The following is a 16,723-nucleotide window of genomic DNA, read 5'->3' as shown; positions in this document are numbered from 1 at the left end:
GCACATAACAGTAGTGCTTATCAGTTTCTCGTGTATGAATCTAAAATCCAAGATATACACAGAAACACAATAATGGAATTGAGAAACGCTTCGTTTTTTGAACATGTGTTTCAATGCAGCTCTGGAGAAGAGGCAAGTTCTTCTAAACGGACGTATGAGACTATGACTGAACATAGTCAGGACCAAGAGTCAGAAGAGGAGGTTGAGGTAGAACCTAGACGTAGCGAAAGGAAAAGGACAGAAAAATCTTATAGTCTGGATTTTCTGGCCTATATGTTAGAAAGTGAACCTCGAAGCTATCAAGAGGCTGTGAACTCCTCAGAAGGACCTCAATGGAAAGAGGCCATTAAAAGTGAAATAGATTCTTTCCTGAAAAATCATACATGGGAGCTAGTGAATCTTCCATCAGGAAGTAAACCACTAGGCTACAAGTGGATTTTCAAACGAAAAATGAAAGCAGATGAAACTATTGAAAAGTATAAGACAAAGTTGGAAATAAAAGGTTACCGACAACGGGAAGGCCTTGATTACTTTTATACATATTCTCCAGTAATGAGAATAACATCCATTAGAATGATACTTGCGATTGTTGATTTGCGAAATCTTGAAGTACGTCAAATGGATGTCAATACTGCCTTCTTGAATGGAGACTTAGATGAAGAAATCTATATGGAACAACCCGAAGGGTTTTCGTCTCCAGGGCAGGAAAAGAAGGTGTGTAAATTGGTAAAGTCATTGTATGGCTTGAAACAAGCACCAAAACAATTGCATGAGAAATTTGACAGTGTCATGATGGAGAGTGAATTTAAGATCAACGAGTGTGATAAATGTGTTTATGTTAAAGACACTGAAAATGGCTATGTCATTTTATGTCTTTACGTTGATGACATGCTTATTGTTGGCAGCAACGATAAGGTGATCAAATCCACTAAAACCATGTTAAATTCGAGATTTAACATGAAAGACATGGATCTAGCTGATGTTATACTTGGAATCAAGATTTCAAGAACGTCGGATGGTCTTGTTCTAAGACAATCACATTATGTGGACAAAATCCTAGGAAAGTTCAGTAAGGATGATACTGAAATGACTAGAACCCCGATAGATACGAGTCAACATCTATTTAAGAACAAAGGTGAAAGTGTGTCTCAAGTAGAATGCCCGAGAATTATTGGAAGTCTGGTGTACTTGATGAGTTGTACAAGACTAGACATAACCTACACAGTGAGCAAACTGAGTAGATACACGAGTAATCCAGGAGCTGATAACTGGAAAGGGATAGTAAGAGTACTAAAGTACTTGAGATATACTCGTAATTTTGGACTGCACTATAGTAGATGTCTAGCGGTCATTGAAGGATTTAGTGATGATAATTGGATATCCGACATAAAAGACTCAAAGTCCACGAGTGGATTTGTGTTCACATTGGCAGGTGCAGCTATATCATGAAAATCTTCTAAACAAACAGTGATAACCAGATCCATTATGGAATCTGAGTTTATAGCTCTAGATAAAAGTGGTGAACAGGCTGAGTGGCTACGCAACTTCTTAGAGGATATTCCAAGATGATCAAAGCCTATGCTAATAATTTGCATATATTGTGATAGTCAATCGACAATTGGAAGGGTACAGAGCAATATGTATAATGGTAAGTCTAGACATATACGTCGTAGACATAATACCATTAGGCAACTACTCTCAACTGAAGTTATCACTATTGATTATGTTAAGTCAAAGGATAACGTTTCGGATCTGCTAACCAAAGGGTTAAATAGACAGTTAGTTGAGAAATCATTGAGAGGAATGGGACTTAAGCCCTTGAATGGATAAGTTAATACAAAGGAAAATCCAATCTAGTTGACTAGAGATCCTAAGATTTAGGTTCAAAGGGACAACCTAATTGAAAAGACTTGATAGAATCACTGTGGGGGATATTACCTCCTGTCCATTCATGTGATGCCCGTAAAGATGGAGGATAAGCAATAGGCTTTTAATGATTCTTATGCGTCGAAAATCGAGCCAAATAATGCATGTTACTTGTAATAAGAAATCACCTATGTGAGAGAGAAGTCGGGCCGCTTCTAAGAGAATTGTATGGGGCGCAATTCTTGTGAACTCTCACAGAACCAGGCGTATATTCATGGCCAAAACGAACATAATAATGAGAACTGAGATGTCTTGGGAAGAATCCTTTGTGAAGTGTATCATCATTTACATAAACGGCAGAACAGTTCAAGGACATCGCGTCTATTAGTCAGCCAGTGAAGTAAATATGGTTTCACAAGGGAAGGTTCAACGGGTAACACCTACCTATCCTATGTAGGTTTCAACTGTTGAACTATATCACCAAGTCGTCGTGTGTTACATTCACAAATCGTCATGTATCACATTCATAAGTCGTCATGTGTCACATGCATGAGTCGCTCCCAATTTTCATTCATGTGGGGGATTGTTGGAAGTTATGAGCCGACTTTGGTACGAGTTTTGAGAGGGACCCAATTGTTCAATTTGGAATATGAAAGTTAATTTGTATTATCCTCTGTGAGTACATCGAAATCATATATTTATTTGCCAAAGATAATGCTCGGGTGAATGAGAAATTGAGGCTCAAAGTGTGCCACTCAAAAGGGAGTTTATGTGGGAAAAATGAATTTGTTTCACATAGGAAAAAGATGAGAAACTCCAAAGGTCATTGTAATTAATGGTAGCCTAGCCTATAAATAGTGGCTCATTTTCCGCATTTCAATACACCAAAGCAAAAGCTTTCAAGTTTAGAATACACAAGAAATTCATTTGCATAGAGTTCTATCTTTTCTGCATTTCTGTCTTGGTGGTGGTATAGTTCAGGTACTAGTTCAATTCGTCGGAGTGGTTTCTACGATACTTGGAAGCTACTGATTTTACTATTGTATCCTGAGAAACGGACGCTCGTTTTAAACCTCAAGCACAAACGGTGAGGGGGCGAATATGTTTTAAGGAAACTGTGTGGAACACAGGCCTCGGTTTGCAATTTCATTTTCTACAATTTCAATTATTCGTTCTGTTATTTATTGCAGTAAATTCAATAGTTGATTTGTTGTTCATTCTGTTATTATCCAATTAGTTGTACGACTGTAACTTGCTATTATATATCATCTTACTAGACAAAAAGCATATACGGTATTGAAATCGAGAATACCGGATTCCTCATTTTTCATAAACCGACGAACTGGTGAAACTTGGGATTTTCCCCACAAAAATTTTCATATCCTTTCTCCTTCAAGCTTGGTATCATGACTGAATAAGACTTATGGATGTCATTTCAAGATATAAGATGTACATTGAAGTTTCTCATTGGAGACCCATGGTGCCAATTTCAGAGTGTGCCACTTTATGGTGGCGTTATGCTGGTGAAGCTGGATTGTAGCATAAAAAAATGTGGTCATTTGCACGAGTAAGTACAAATAAATAAGTATTGCTGCCTATGTGCTTGTTTGCATAGACTAATTCTTCTTTATTTATTTTATTTCGAAAGTCAAGTGTAAACTGCATCACACTCTATGATTGAAGATAATGACATGGAAGTCCTTTTTAGTCACGTATATACTTAATAATTTGGAATTGAAATATTATATTTAGAAACTTTCGGTTGAAATTTTATCTTCTCATTCATTCAAATAGGTTTTTCAATGTTATGCGAAATTATTGTGATTTCCTTTTTCTAAGCCACGATTAAGATGTGTTATGAATGAGAAAGATATTTTTCAAAGATATATTTTGTTTTCGTTAGATTGAAGTTTGGGCATATAAGCTATTAGAGTCAAAGAGGGGAGGGCAAAACAAAACTTGTGAACTTATCAATTGCAAAAGTTTCATGGAAAGGTCTTAAAGCTCTAGGATGTTAAAGGATTGTAGTAAAGCAAGGCTTTGAAGAAATTTGATGGATAGTACTGAAGCTAACTCTTTGATTCTTGTGTTGGGAAGACTACATGGCCTTATAGGTTGGGGATATGGTCGAAAAATGAGTGGGTTACAAGAAATTGATAGCGATGATATCGTTAGTGCATTTCACAGGGCTCAAATTTATTCTGGCTGATGGCAAATAATTTCTTGGCATTTAATAATTCTTGATGTACAAATCTAGGCTTAACAAGATATGTGAATTCTTGAATAACCAATTGCTCTTTTCCCTCTTTTAGATGTTTGGCTAAGCATACAAAAATTACTTGTACAAGTAAAAACTCGAAGTTTTAATTTTTATTGGTGAAAGTTAGAAAAACGTTACATCTTTGAGTTTTGAAAAAGTAATATTTTCTTTGTAATTTAAAGTACAAAACTTCAACGGATAAAAAGTTAATATACATTTTTCAGGCTTAGGCAAGCATTCTCAAATTGTAGATTTAATTATCTTTTGTTTTTGTGCAGAGACTTTGGATTTTAAGTTTCTCTTGAAGCCAAAATATAGTAACTCTCCATGTATAGTTGAGAAGGGTCCGAACAAGCAATTGATAGCGGGTACATTACAAGGGGATGGGAGGTCGGCTATGTTTAAATTGAGTGGTGATGAATTTTTTGAGTACAAGTATTTATTAACTTGAGTAGAGTTTTGCCATTTGATATTGTGGTAAGTTGGAAAGCATATCAAGAGAATATCTAGCCTTCAACCATTCGTGGAATTCCATATATTAGTATAAATTCAACTGCTCAAACTGGTCCTAAGGTAGGCAATAAGGTTGTTATATGGGAATTATTCCCTAATTGTTGGATTGTTCCAACTTCTTAAGTTTCCAGCATTTGATTCCTTTTAACTCAATAGGATATTTAATTGATGGAATATTGCTTGCATTACCACCGCGCACGTGTGTATTAACTTGTCCCCCCTGCTCTAGTTTAAAGGTTGAACCCAACCTTAAAGGTCTCTCACCGTCCCATCTCTGAAACATCGTGAGAGGGGTTAATCACGGGATATGCCCCAATAGACCAGGGAACAAGAGCTGCCTGTACACTGGTACCCACAAATAGTCTCAATCCATGTTTCAGAAATCAAACCCTCACACTACGACTACTAGCAAAGTTGAGTATACTTCACCCTTGTCCTTTACACCACTGAGATATGTCCCCCTTCTCTAGTTTATTGTGACATATTTAGACGCATATGTATAAAGTAATGCATAGTAGTGGCTGAAACCTTTAAAAAGAACAATTGTGAATGTCTTCTTCTAAGTTTTTATTTTCTTCAAGAATCCATCTCTTTGTAGCTAAATTTCTTTGTACAAGTTCTTTTGTCATTGGCAAAAGACTTTAATTATGTTCTAAATAATAATTATTGTTGAAGAAGACAAATATGATAACCTTTAGAGAGCAATATAAAATTCGGTGCCGAAGAAGGTATATCTTACATTTTTTTGTTTGTTTAGATTTAAGGAGTGTGATCATAATAGCTGTGTAACACTAGTAGAGTTTCTTCACGATATTTTATAGTTGGAATAATATTACTTAATAAGTCTCCCTGCATACTCAATAATGAAAAGTCCATCCCAATCTAGCCATATCAAATATTGACTCAAGGATGTAATTCACAAGAATTCAATATATTTAACACTCCTTAACATCTATTTCAAAATAAATGCACGGGCAAAGACGTGTATATATACGACTTCTTTTTGAACAATTAAACGATGCCGATGCCCGACTCTACAGATAACTACCCTTTTGATCCATATTTGGACCATCAGCTCTCTCTCTTTTTCACAATAATTTGATTACAATGATGGTACAGAAGAAATGAGGAACAAGTCAAATAACTTTTGGCAGCCAACCCACTTAGTACAATTGATGTCAGTTGGAATATAAATCCAACTTTTTAGGACAAAAAAAAAAAAAAAAATTATTATCCTTTCTAAGTTCTAATGATATTGTCCACTTACGCTGATAATACAATTTAAAAAATTTAAAATATGTACGCATTCATCCCCTTTTGAAGGGTCCCTAAATCCACTATCTAAATGAAAGCTCAATCTCCCACTGCAAAAGTGCTTTCATCATTCACCACTAGCTAAATGTGCCATTATATCATGCTTTCATCATTCACCACAAGCCAAATGTCCCACCGCTGATATAAAAAAGCAGATCATATCAATTTCACATTTTCTTCTCTACTTGAATCTAGCAAGGACAGGAGGGTACCTTTCCATTATTTTATCATTTTGAGTATCAAACTCTGCCTTGAAGCTGGAAAAAGGAGGAATAGTGGAATCTGACTTAGATTTCAACTGAAGGGTGGTGGAAGAACAAATATAGTGAGGGTTGAATTGGCACATTTGACTAGAGGAAGTTAGGACAGGATGATGTTGATGGATATGTGTTATTTTGGAGGTCTACAAACTGGGTTTGACCCGGGTCTCAAGAGTGGGAGGTATCGGGAGGTTGCGTGTGGTAGATCACAGAGGCGAGAGAGATGGGCATAATACAGAGAGCCTTGGATTGAAGAAATTGCAAGGCGGCCCCGACATTTTCTTCCATGAGCTTAGCGACCTGTAGTTCTGTACCATCGTTCGACCACTTCTCCCAGGCTGGCTGGGCTCTTTCGTTTTCACCACCTTCCACCTGCAAGAAATAACGCCAAAGATTATAGAACTATATTGAGAGCACCGTTCAAGGAAAATCGAGTTTTTTTTTTTTTTTTTTAATAATTACCTCTACTGAATTAATCGGGATTTCAGTAACAAGTGGTGCCACTGCACCAGCTCCTCCTAATCTACTCATGCTCAACACCTGGAAGGTCATGGTCAATTTATAGGATCATTTTTAAAAGCACACTTTAATTAAGAGGGTGATACAAATACAGCAAAAGAGATCTTGTCTAATTCAGTGCTTATGACTGCAATCAAGATTTTTAAATATGGTTTTCGATAGTAATATCAACCACATTGGTCAGATTTTAGGATTTTTAATGTAAAGACAGTGGATCCAGCAACAATGTTGCCTGCTCAAAGCAAAAACATATGGGAGATTCCAGGATCCAGGATCAAAGCTAAAGGATGGAAATTTTACTTTTGTCATTATTAGACAGGAAGCATCTCGGTCATGACCAAGGATGGAATCCCAACAACTCTGGAGCTAAAAAGAAAATTATAAAAGGTTTTTGGGGGTGACACCATTTAACATATATTAGTTGGTAAATTCCAGAACTGCATTATAAATTCACAATATGCTCCCTAATAACAAGATTAAGAAAAATATAGCAAGGCTATTTATTTTGTAAAACATCCTACGGCATTCAATGGTGCCAATATAGATGGACTGTCTTAACACTTCCTATTTGAATCTTAAGAAAGGAATCACCGAGGCCAAAAAAAGAGAAAAAAAAAAATTATATATATATAAATATAGTGGAATTTTAAGTTAGTTTACCTTCACTTGGAGTCTCAGGAATTTCACATAATCCACGATTTCATCAAGCATCGCTGCCCTATCACTCTGCATTAATCATTTGGATTTGAATAGAGTATACAACTAAATACTCATGACCCTAATTGTAACCTGTATGAGCGTGTAGATGCATACTAGATACACATTTTGAGATGTACCAACACACCTAGACAGTGGCCCTTTGTGTTTGGCAAAATCATAATGAAAACACTGAAAGCATTTATGCAAAAGGTAAATGAGCTCTTTCTTTCCATAAAAAGACAACTGCACATATATGTAGCAATCACTTTAGTTTAATACTTTCTAATTGGACTTTTATTTAATTGGATTTTTAAAATGCAATTATGAAAATCCACCATGGATGCATTAATCCAAACTGATTTGGGTGGCACTGTTTCACTCATTCGCCAGGGATAAAACATGGAGTTCAAATGTCAAGAAAAGAATTAACATATTTTTGATATAAGTCCTTTTTTCACTGCTAAGTATGTTACTTTTTTTCTTCATTTGGAAAGCAGAACTTTAGAATACAGAATTATGTATTAGATGATGGAAGCAATATAAACTGACCTCTATGTTACTTATTTTCTTCATTTGGAAAGCAGAACTTTAGAATACAGAATTATGTATTAGATGATGGAAGCAATATAAACTGAAATCAAAACCACTTATTTTCTTCATTTGGAAAGCAGAACTTTAGAATACAGAATTATGTATTAGATGATGGAAGCAATATAAACTGACCTCTATGTTACTTATTTTCTTCATTTGGAAAGCAGAACTTTAGAATACAGAATTATGTATTAGATGATGGAAGCAATATAAACTAAAATTATTGCTAATGTGTTCGAGGGCTGCATATGACCTTTGAAGGTATAGGATTTCGTGGCCGTGGAGAATTTTTGAAACCCCCCCCCAAAAAAAAGGAAAAAAGAAAAGAAAAGAAAAAAAGGAAAAAATAAAAGGTGAAAAGCTGACCTTGTTGACACTGGGGACCAACTCTTGCAATGCTCTTATTCTTTCTGCAATTCTTTCTCTGCGTAACTGTAATAAGAGAACCACAAAAAGAATAAAGCAATTGATGCAATAAGAAGAAAGCTTCACAGCCTCATAACAAAAATTACATATTATCTATTTGGAACAGAATCATCTCACACTGTCACTTCTGATGGCAAATAGCTATAACAGTTCAAACCTTTTTACTCAAAATAACTGGTTTTTTTAATCCCATTTTCATGTGCCAGCTATATAGATTTTTATTGTTGTCATCGTCATCATTTTTTGAATTTCTTCTTTCTTCTTTTTCCTTTGTTTGGGTGGGGTTGGGGAATAAAGCAAATTGTAAGAGAGGTCTTTGAGAAAAAGCTTGAGCTCTAATATTACTTTTCGGCAACAATGATTGCTTAGAGGAGGCTCTCCTATTAACCCTATTATCCTCCATGAACAGAGAACAGCTAGAACATCAGCCTCATGTTAAATAAATAAATCCACTCATCGTCATCATGCAGTTAACTAACATTTTGTTATCCTGTATAAAGGCACAAAAATGACTGCATCCAGATATCTAGAATTTACTAAACCACCACAGGACACTAATTCTGGCACAGCTCTAGTAGTCGGAGGTTTTGAGATTGCTAAATCAGTAAACCAGTAAGCAAACTCATGATATCTTACATAAATATGTGAAAAGAAGAAGTTTAGAGGTTTTTTTCCAAGAAACATTTATGCGTACCCTCTCGGCTATGCTGTGTGGATCTGTAGCTTGCCCTCGTCTAGCCCGCACCCTTGGACGAGCTGCAGGTGAATGCGGCATTGCAGGAGCCATACTAGGCATAGGCTGCCCACGAAAACCCTGTTAAGGGTGGAAATTAAATTTTTTATAAGGTCAAAAAAAAAAAAAAGGCAATAAAAAATTCATTATATCTCACATCTTTACCCCAAATAGCAATTATGGCGGCATCAAGAGTCAAGACAAGAGTGGATCATTATCCCAACTACTAAAGAAGAACGGCAAATGATATATTTTGCTTATTTATTTTATACTATCAATATTTTAAGAATTCATCCAACAAATTCAGATTCTTTAACTCATGTGTTAAGGATTTACCGCTTTGACAGAAGAGGCAGCTCGGGAATCAACGACGTTGTCACGGAACCTTTTTCCACTCCCCGAGGCATCGTCTATTTTCATAAACCCTCCCTTCCCTTGCTCCAAGCTCAACCCTAGCGGAAACCCAACGCCGCCACCACTCGCGCCTCCAGCATACGCGCTGCCGATTCCAACACCGAGTCCAACGCCCATGCCTCCAAGGTGACCCGAGCAGTCTCCTGAACTCAGCTGAAGCAACATCGGAGCCGGCGCTGCTCCCAAGCTAGCGGCCGCGTCGTTTCCCACCATGTTAGTCTCGGCTCCACCCGTGTAGGCCGGGTATCCAAAGATTTGCTCCAGGAAATCGTCCGATGTAGCCTCTCCTGGGTTATTCGCCATGGCAGTGAGTCAACTCGTCGACGTTGTTAGAATTCTGAATCACCACTTCAGTTAGCTTCAAAACGTTCCAGCTCAAACAATTTAGGGACACAATTTCACAAAATAAAAGAACATTTATCTATAATTATCAACATTTATCTATAATTATCGAAATACGAGACCTTATGCAGTTGTTAGTGCGATCAAATGTTTGAAGCTGGAGTAGGATTTTACAAGTTATGCACATATATATATATATACACTATGTATATTTTAGAGACGGAGAGATGATTCGCGCAAGTAGCAGTTCTACACAGGCGAAAGAATTGCAAACAGTAGGCGGAAAAGCAAGGGGCCCTTTTCAAATAGGTCCCTGCATTTCCACAAATTTACATATCCACTCTTCAACTTTTTCTTAATGCATACATACCACTTAAATCCCCGTTTGGCCCTTATTTTTTGAAATGAAAATGGGTTAAATAATTTTTTTTTGAAGAATGGGTGATTCAAAAAGAAAGAAAAAATTTTCGATTTACGTATAATATTATTTTATGAAAAATTGTGTAGCAAAACATAAAAGGAAAAAATAAAATGTAATTTAATGGAAACCAAATGAACGCTAATAATTCCAATATATCAAATTATTTATTGTATGTTTAATACACTAAAGTAGACGAGTCAAGCACAATAATGTAAAGCTTTTAGAATAAAAAATTAAATTGTTGATCTTCAATCCATAGTCATTCTATTGAAATTGTCCAAACTTTATAAAAGTAGATTCTACGTTTTAACACATTGGTGCTTACAAAATTTGAGGTACAACATGACTAACAAATTCTCCTACACGTGACGTGACATAACAGTCGATCGTATGAACTATATTACCTTTGCAGTATTATAACCAAAGTCTTGTGAGTTTTATCATACTTGTATGCTCATCGGCCCATGTGAGGGAGAGGCGTCCGAAAGGTCTTTAGGAACCCGGGGTTCATGTGGGCGATCCATTTTTATTTGGATCGTGCGATGATTAGTGAAGTAAGGTAAAATATTTTGAATACGTAACTAAAATACAAATCTAATTTGATCATTGGGGAAAGACCAGATTTTGCCAATCACATACAATTAAGCCTAAATTAATGCTTAATTGAAGGGAGGGGATCAGATGGGCCAAGAAAGACCAATATCCATAGCGTTAAAGACAAACCAATTTCAAAACTAGGAAAAAAGTCAAACAAGTGGACAACTTAAAGTCAAAATCAAATCAAATGCAGATAGCATTCATAAATTGTACAACAATTTCAAAACCTAACAAACACATAGGAGACTTCACATCCATAGTGGGTCATAATTCAATTTCCACAAAATTCAACGCAATTTCAAGAATCAAATCTAGAAAACAAATGCAATCAGATTCTGGAGTAGGGTCAAAAATCAAATCAGTTCTTCTGGGAGAAATGTAACAAGCATCATAGAATGGAATAATTTACCATTATGATGCAGACAACAATTTATAAATTATTGAGAGAGAACCTCGTACAATTCATCTTGAAAGGGCAAAATTGAATTATGCTGCCAAAAACAAAGTGAAAATCTGGAACTGCAGAAATTTGTAGTGCATGGATTCTGATCGCACAAATATTTACATATGTAGCTGATAAACAAAGTTAAGCGGTCGGAAAAGAGTCGTGGGTCCATTTATTTAACTACAGGAATATAAGATAAATGCAGAAATGACAGTGCAGTAATTATGATTTCTTCTTTTAACAGTAAACTTATCTTCACTAAACTGAAATTAGCATGAGACCAATGTTTATATATAACTAAGCTTGATACCTATCAGTAAGATGACTACAATTGGACGCAATATTTTAAAAAATATATCCCTTTCCACAACTAGGAGATTAAATAATTTGCACAGCATTGGCTATAAATAATTCTCATGGTACACTTAAATATGCTTCTTGTTGGGAAATAATCAAGCAGACTGCGGAAGAAGAAAATGTTACATTGTCATTCAATCTTTTTGGTTTTGAGGCTGTGAGAAAAAATCTTTTGCATTATGTGCCACATCAGCCTCCAGTACTGCTGCCAATAGTATGTCAGATCCCTTTAAGTCATCTGAAACAAAATTCACTCGTAAGTTCATAAAGCACATACGTGATTGGTGTCCATCAAGCCATCAGTATCTTTATTCAGTATACAGATCCCTTGATGTACACCCCTCCAAGGCATTTGACGTAATAAATGGTTAAAAGAATAAATTGCAGCATAATTAGTGCATAATGATGAGTAGCAAACACACAGAAACGGCCTCTTAGAAATAGTCACCTTTTCGGTTTGGCAACAATCCTGCACTTTCAGCGGATACAGGGAGGACAATGAACTGACCGGACTCATCGATTAGTTCATGAAGAACTTCATCTGTAGACTTTGCATCTAAGGATGTGGATTCAGCCAATCTTGTATATGCAGTTGCTTGTCTATGTATATCAGACAAATCTAAGGATGGTGAACTATGATCCTTAAGGCAATACAGTGATCAAATGTTAATGAAATGCAAATCATTCACTAAAAGAAGGCGTAATGGAGTTAATATATTATAATAGTAATAGAGATTCACAAGTATTATAAACCTTCAACGTGGTAGCTGTTGCAGCATTCTTAACTCTTGCTGAGTTCTCTTCAGGAGGTTTTGAAGTTTCTTCGTCCACTAATTCCAAAAATGATGTACCAAAATACTCATAAAAATGGATGTCACCCAGAGTATCCAGTATAACATTGAAAGCTTAAGCAAAATATGATACCATTGCCAGAGGATGTACGGCTAGCAACATTGTCCACTAGCCTCGTTGTCAATGGACCAGGATTCATGAAAGAAATAGACCGAATTTCATGACGTATGGCTTCTAACTGAGCCATTGTATCTTGCAGTTCTCTATGAACCTGTCAGTTTTATTAGAAAACTTTATATTTGAAAAGCAAACAAGTCAAAATATCATTCTGGTACACTTTCAGAAAAGGAAAAAAATAATAAAAAGGGTTAGAAATGAAATTGATAGCTTGGAATTAGTTTTAGTGTTACACATGAATTTTAATAAATAATGTCCTATTTACAGATAGGACATCTAGAATAAGTAAGATTTCATAAAAAGAACACCAGATCAAAATGTCATCAATATTATCTTGTTGGAACAAAATCAACCCATTAGGATTCACATAAAATTCATGTTATCAACGTTTTCGCACAAAACAATTGAACATAAGAGAAAAAGTTAGAAAAAATGGCCTTTATGAGAGTTGCGTAGAATGCTGTCCTAAATGCAGCGGCTGAATACTACTCTGACATAAAAGCCCCTTAATCTCACCGTGGTATCTCCTATCATGAGCATGACGATGGGGAGAAGTCAAGCATGCCATCTTCTTGTTACTAAAGATAAAGTATCATATGTATTTAGGAATATAGAATATATGAATCCAACACAAACTCGAGTGTGTATATACTTTTCCTCAAAATCACACAAATGGTAGTAGATGAAATACAGTTAGAGTAGGAAAAGTTATGTCAGTTTATACTACCATACAACCTCTCACAAATAATATGTTGTAACTCATATTAAAATTCATATTATTAACCATGAATAGTAGCTCAATGGTCAGGCTTGGGTTTGCTCCTCAATGGTCACTAGTTCGAGTTCCCTCGGGACCACTAAAATGAGTACTCGACTGTAAACTTCAGGGCCCCGTGAAATTAGTCGAGATATATGTAAGCTAACCCGAACACCCACGGTCATCAAAAAATATATATTGAAATTCATATTATTATAGGACTAATGGCTATGATAATTAATCATAAAAATATAGTTATGAACATTAATCATGTAATTATATATTACTTACAAGTGGTAGTCAGAGAAATAAAATCTCAAATTAAAGATTAATTAAATTAAATAATTGAAAGGTTAAACTTTGTTTAAATTTAATCAACTTTTAAACCAATCAAACTTTAGTTTTAAATTACATTTCAAGGGAAATCACAACTTTTTATCAACTTTTCAACCACAAATTAAGTTAACTTTTATCAAATGCTTTGTCAAGCGACCAACGATGCAGAAATTGGAAGAATGACTTCTAACGTTACCAATCCACTCTCACCCTTAAGATTTCAAATAAAGTTCTAGGTAGCATTCTCACAATCAATCAGTGTGCACATTATGTGGATCGAAGACACGAATACCTGGCGAGCTTGCGATTGCTGCATGACACTTTCGAATTGGCCACGGGCCATTTGAACATATCCGATTGCACGCCCAGCTAATCTCCCAGCTGTTCTAGCTATAATCGGCAGATCTTTTGGGCCTAATATCATTAAATTTTCCCCCCATAAACACATAAAAACCCTAATTTAATAATAATTTATCAAATTGGGAAAGCATTTTTAAATTTCAAAAGCGAATACATGAACTCAATAAATTGTGGCATACCAATAAGAGCAGCAGTAGCTCCGAGCAGAAGAAAAACCTCTCCGTAGGAAATTCCGAACATTTTTCGATTTCTATTTTCCTGAAAAAATTTTGCCCTTTCCGATCTTTTTATTATTCTTTTCTTTTGAGCTTGAGAGCTTCAGTGATGTAATGGCATATCGTTCAACTGCAATAGGTCAGAAGCTTGGCTGAACCGTACGACCCTGATTTGTGTACTATTCAGTGAAAACTCTTTCCGGCAACTGGTGGAATCGGTGGAGATATGCGGTGATAATATGCGAGAGGAATGGTAGAGGCTGCAGTGATAATGAAAGAAATTTTTTATGAGACACAGTGCGAACTGCGAAGCAACGTGGTCTGAAGAGAGACATGGGAGGGATTAAGAATGGGGAAAAATCTTAAGGTATTAGGAGTGCATCAAATCAATTTCTACATTTTAAGTTTAAAAAAATGCAAAAGTGAGGTGTTAATTCTAGTTTTAATTTAAAATAATAATATTATCAAACCAGTCCTCGGCATTCACTTGCTGTTAACTTCTTTAGCAACGAACATGATCGTCGCCGCCACAAAACCCATACCTACTCCCACGCACCCTCGTGCACCAGTCGTTGACATCCACTTGCCGATTACTTCTTCAATGACAAACATGAGCATCTTTGGCTCAAATAGGAGAGATAGACGAAAAAAATATAGTGATCATGGGAAACATCGACTTGTGTAATTTACGGAATACTTACAGAAGCAACTATCTTCAATTCTCATTGTCAAAATATGGTTAAATGAATTTGCGACCAATTCAGATAACTAAGGTTAGAGAAATCAATGGTATGTAATCAAATCTCTTGAATTTGTGACGTTTGACCTAGGCACTTTGACATATTTGTCTGTGACCTGATCCAATGGTCCGTGACCAAATCTCTTGAATCTGTAGCATGTAGCCTAAACTAATGATCTGTGACCATATCTCTTGTATCCGTGACCATGACCTATGCACTTGACATGTGATCTATGATTTGATTCAATGGCCTGTGAACAAACCTCTTTGGTATGTAATCAAATCTTTTGAATCCGTGACATATGACATATGCACATTGACATGTATTCCGTTACATGTGACCGTGATATGGTTCGATGGTCTGTAATCAAACCTCTTGAATTTGTGACCTATGTACTTTGACATGTGACCCATGCATTTTGATAGATCACATATTTAAGAGATTTTGGTCACAGAAACTCAATCAATTGTGACCTACACACCACCACCATCACCACCTGTGAACATTGATCCATCACCAATATTCCGCTACAACCGTCACTGTAACACTCCACCACAACCACTAACAACCCAACAACCAAGTAAGTCACATGTTCGTGTGAAACCTGCAAGCGTACAGGATCGTTGTACAAGTAATAAGATTTGTGAGTTAAGAGTATCGTTTCCACGAGGAATAAGGTCTAATATTTAATTAAGTAGCTTTTACTAAATTCGAAATAATATAAAATCAAGAAAGTTGTGATTTTTATGTTTTCTATGCTAATCTTAAACTAAAAAAACAAATAAAATATTTATTTAATATGTGAATATTTGTATTGGAGTCGTGAATCCCCCTATTGTCATTTAATTCAACTCTTAATTTATAATTTAGTAAATTCATGTATTCAATCATTAGATATTCTTGACAATCTTAAAAATGCATTTATACTTTGTTCCCATTCAACCATTCAACAAAGTCAAACGAACACTAAAAGATATATGATTTTCTTGAAAAAAAAATTTGTGTTGGTAATGGAAACAAATTTCATCCCTAATACCAGTAAAATCTATCCCTTTAATTGATAATTTTCATGTAAAACAAAACCAAACGGAAATCAAAAAATACTTTTATTTCAACATTTTTCACATGAAAAATTATCTCAATCAAACACAATAATTTAGAATTCTTAGGAAAACAATTTCTAGGCAATTCAATTTCTTGGAATTCGTTTTCAATTCAATTCAATTCCATCTTTGCAATCAAATGGACCATTACTGAAATGACTTTGAGGGTTATTTGACTTGATTTTTTTACTTTTGTTTCATATAAAACGCTCATGAGAAAGTTGTCTAATTTTTCCTTGAAAATTAATTTTCAAATCTATTTCGAATGTGCTTGGATCACCTTCTCTAAAATCTCTTTTAATTAAATAAACAATTTCATAAAATTAGTCATACGAGTTCAAAATAAGACTCGACTCTCAAAAACTTCTTTTTCGTTTCTCTATAATCACACTAAAATTCTATAGAGAAAGAGAGTCACTATTTTCATTCACCATTTTTATATGTCTATCAACTTTTAAAATTATATATATATATATATATATATAT

General features: G+C 35.3%; 2 protein-coding genes across 4 annotated transcripts; both read right to left on the bottom strand.

Annotated features, from left to right (window-relative positions):
• Positions 1-5,674: 5,674 nt before the first annotated feature.
• LOC111411839 (transcription factor UNE12-like) lies at positions 5,675-10,213 on the bottom strand. 3 transcript variants are annotated; one of them, XM_023042471.1, is made up of 7 exons: positions 10,060-10,213; positions 9,518-9,953; positions 9,143-9,262; positions 8,389-8,454; positions 7,393-7,458; positions 6,676-6,753; positions 5,675-6,585 (listed from the first exon to the last, which is right to left on the bottom strand). In XM_023042471.1, exons 2-7 carry the CDS (start codon positions 9,896-9,898, stop codon positions 6,382-6,384), a joined length of 915 nt encoding a protein of 304 aa, XP_022898239.1. In that variant the 5' UTR covers positions 9,899-9,953; positions 10,060-10,213; the 3' UTR covers positions 5,675-6,381. The 3 variants fall into 3 exon arrangements, with proteins under 3 accessions (XP_022898239.1, XP_022898240.1, XP_022898238.1); XM_023042472.1 differs by having other exon boundaries at positions 9,518-9,932; positions 10,060-10,212; XM_023042470.1 differs by lacking the exon at positions 10,060-10,213 and having other exon boundaries at positions 5,675-6,091; positions 6,166-6,585; positions 9,518-9,898.
• A 1,456-nt stretch (positions 10,214-11,669) lies between these two features.
• Positions 11,670-14,757, bottom strand: LOC111411838 (sec-independent protein translocase protein TatB-like). Its single transcript, XM_023042468.1, has 6 exons — positions 14,359-14,757; positions 14,112-14,233; positions 12,682-12,820; positions 12,511-12,587; positions 12,206-12,398; positions 11,670-11,995 (listed from the first exon to the last, which is right to left on the bottom strand). The coding sequence occupies exons 1-6, from the start codon at positions 14,417-14,419 to the stop codon at positions 11,892-11,894; spliced, it is 696 nt and encodes a 231-aa protein (XP_022898236.1). The 5' UTR covers positions 14,420-14,757; the 3' UTR covers positions 11,670-11,891.
• Positions 14,758-16,723: the final 1,966 nt, after the last annotated feature.

This window comes from Olea europaea, chromosome 16, assembly GCF_002742605.1.
Source record: "Olea europaea var. sylvestris chromosome 16, O_europaea_v1, whole genome shotgun sequence".
Lineage (NCBI taxonomy): Eukaryota > Viridiplantae > Streptophyta > Magnoliopsida > Lamiales > Oleaceae > Olea > Olea europaea.
Note: the sequence above shows the minus strand (reverse complement) of the source record. Positions and strands in the feature narration are given on the sequence as shown.

Excerpts from the sequence above, each read along its gene's own strand:
- LOC111411839 (XM_023042471.1), bottom strand. The coding sequence starts at position 9,898 with ATGGCGAATAACCCAGGAGAGGCTACATCGGACGATTTCCTGGAGCAA. Across the intron at positions 6,754-7,392 it reads TCCTGAGACTCCAAGTGAAG|GTGTTGAGCATGAGTAGATT; the intron begins GTAAACTAACTT and ends ATGACCTTCCAG. Across the intron at positions 6,586-6,675 it reads TCCCGATTAATTCAGTAGAG|GTGGAAGGTGGTGAAAACGA; the intron begins GTAATTATTAAA and ends TATTTCTTGCAG.
- LOC111411838 (XM_023042468.1), bottom strand. The coding sequence starts at position 14,419 with ATGTTCGGAATTTCCTACGGAGAGGTTTTTCTTCTGCTCGGAGCTACT. Across the intron at positions 12,588-12,681 it reads CCGTACATCCTCTGGCAATG|TGGACGAAGAAACTTCAAAA; the intron begins GTATCATATTTT and ends TTTTGGAATTAG. Across the intron at positions 12,399-12,510 it reads CAACAGCTACCACGTTGAAG|GATCATAGTTCACCATCCTT; the intron begins GTTTATAATACT and ends TATTGCCTTAAG.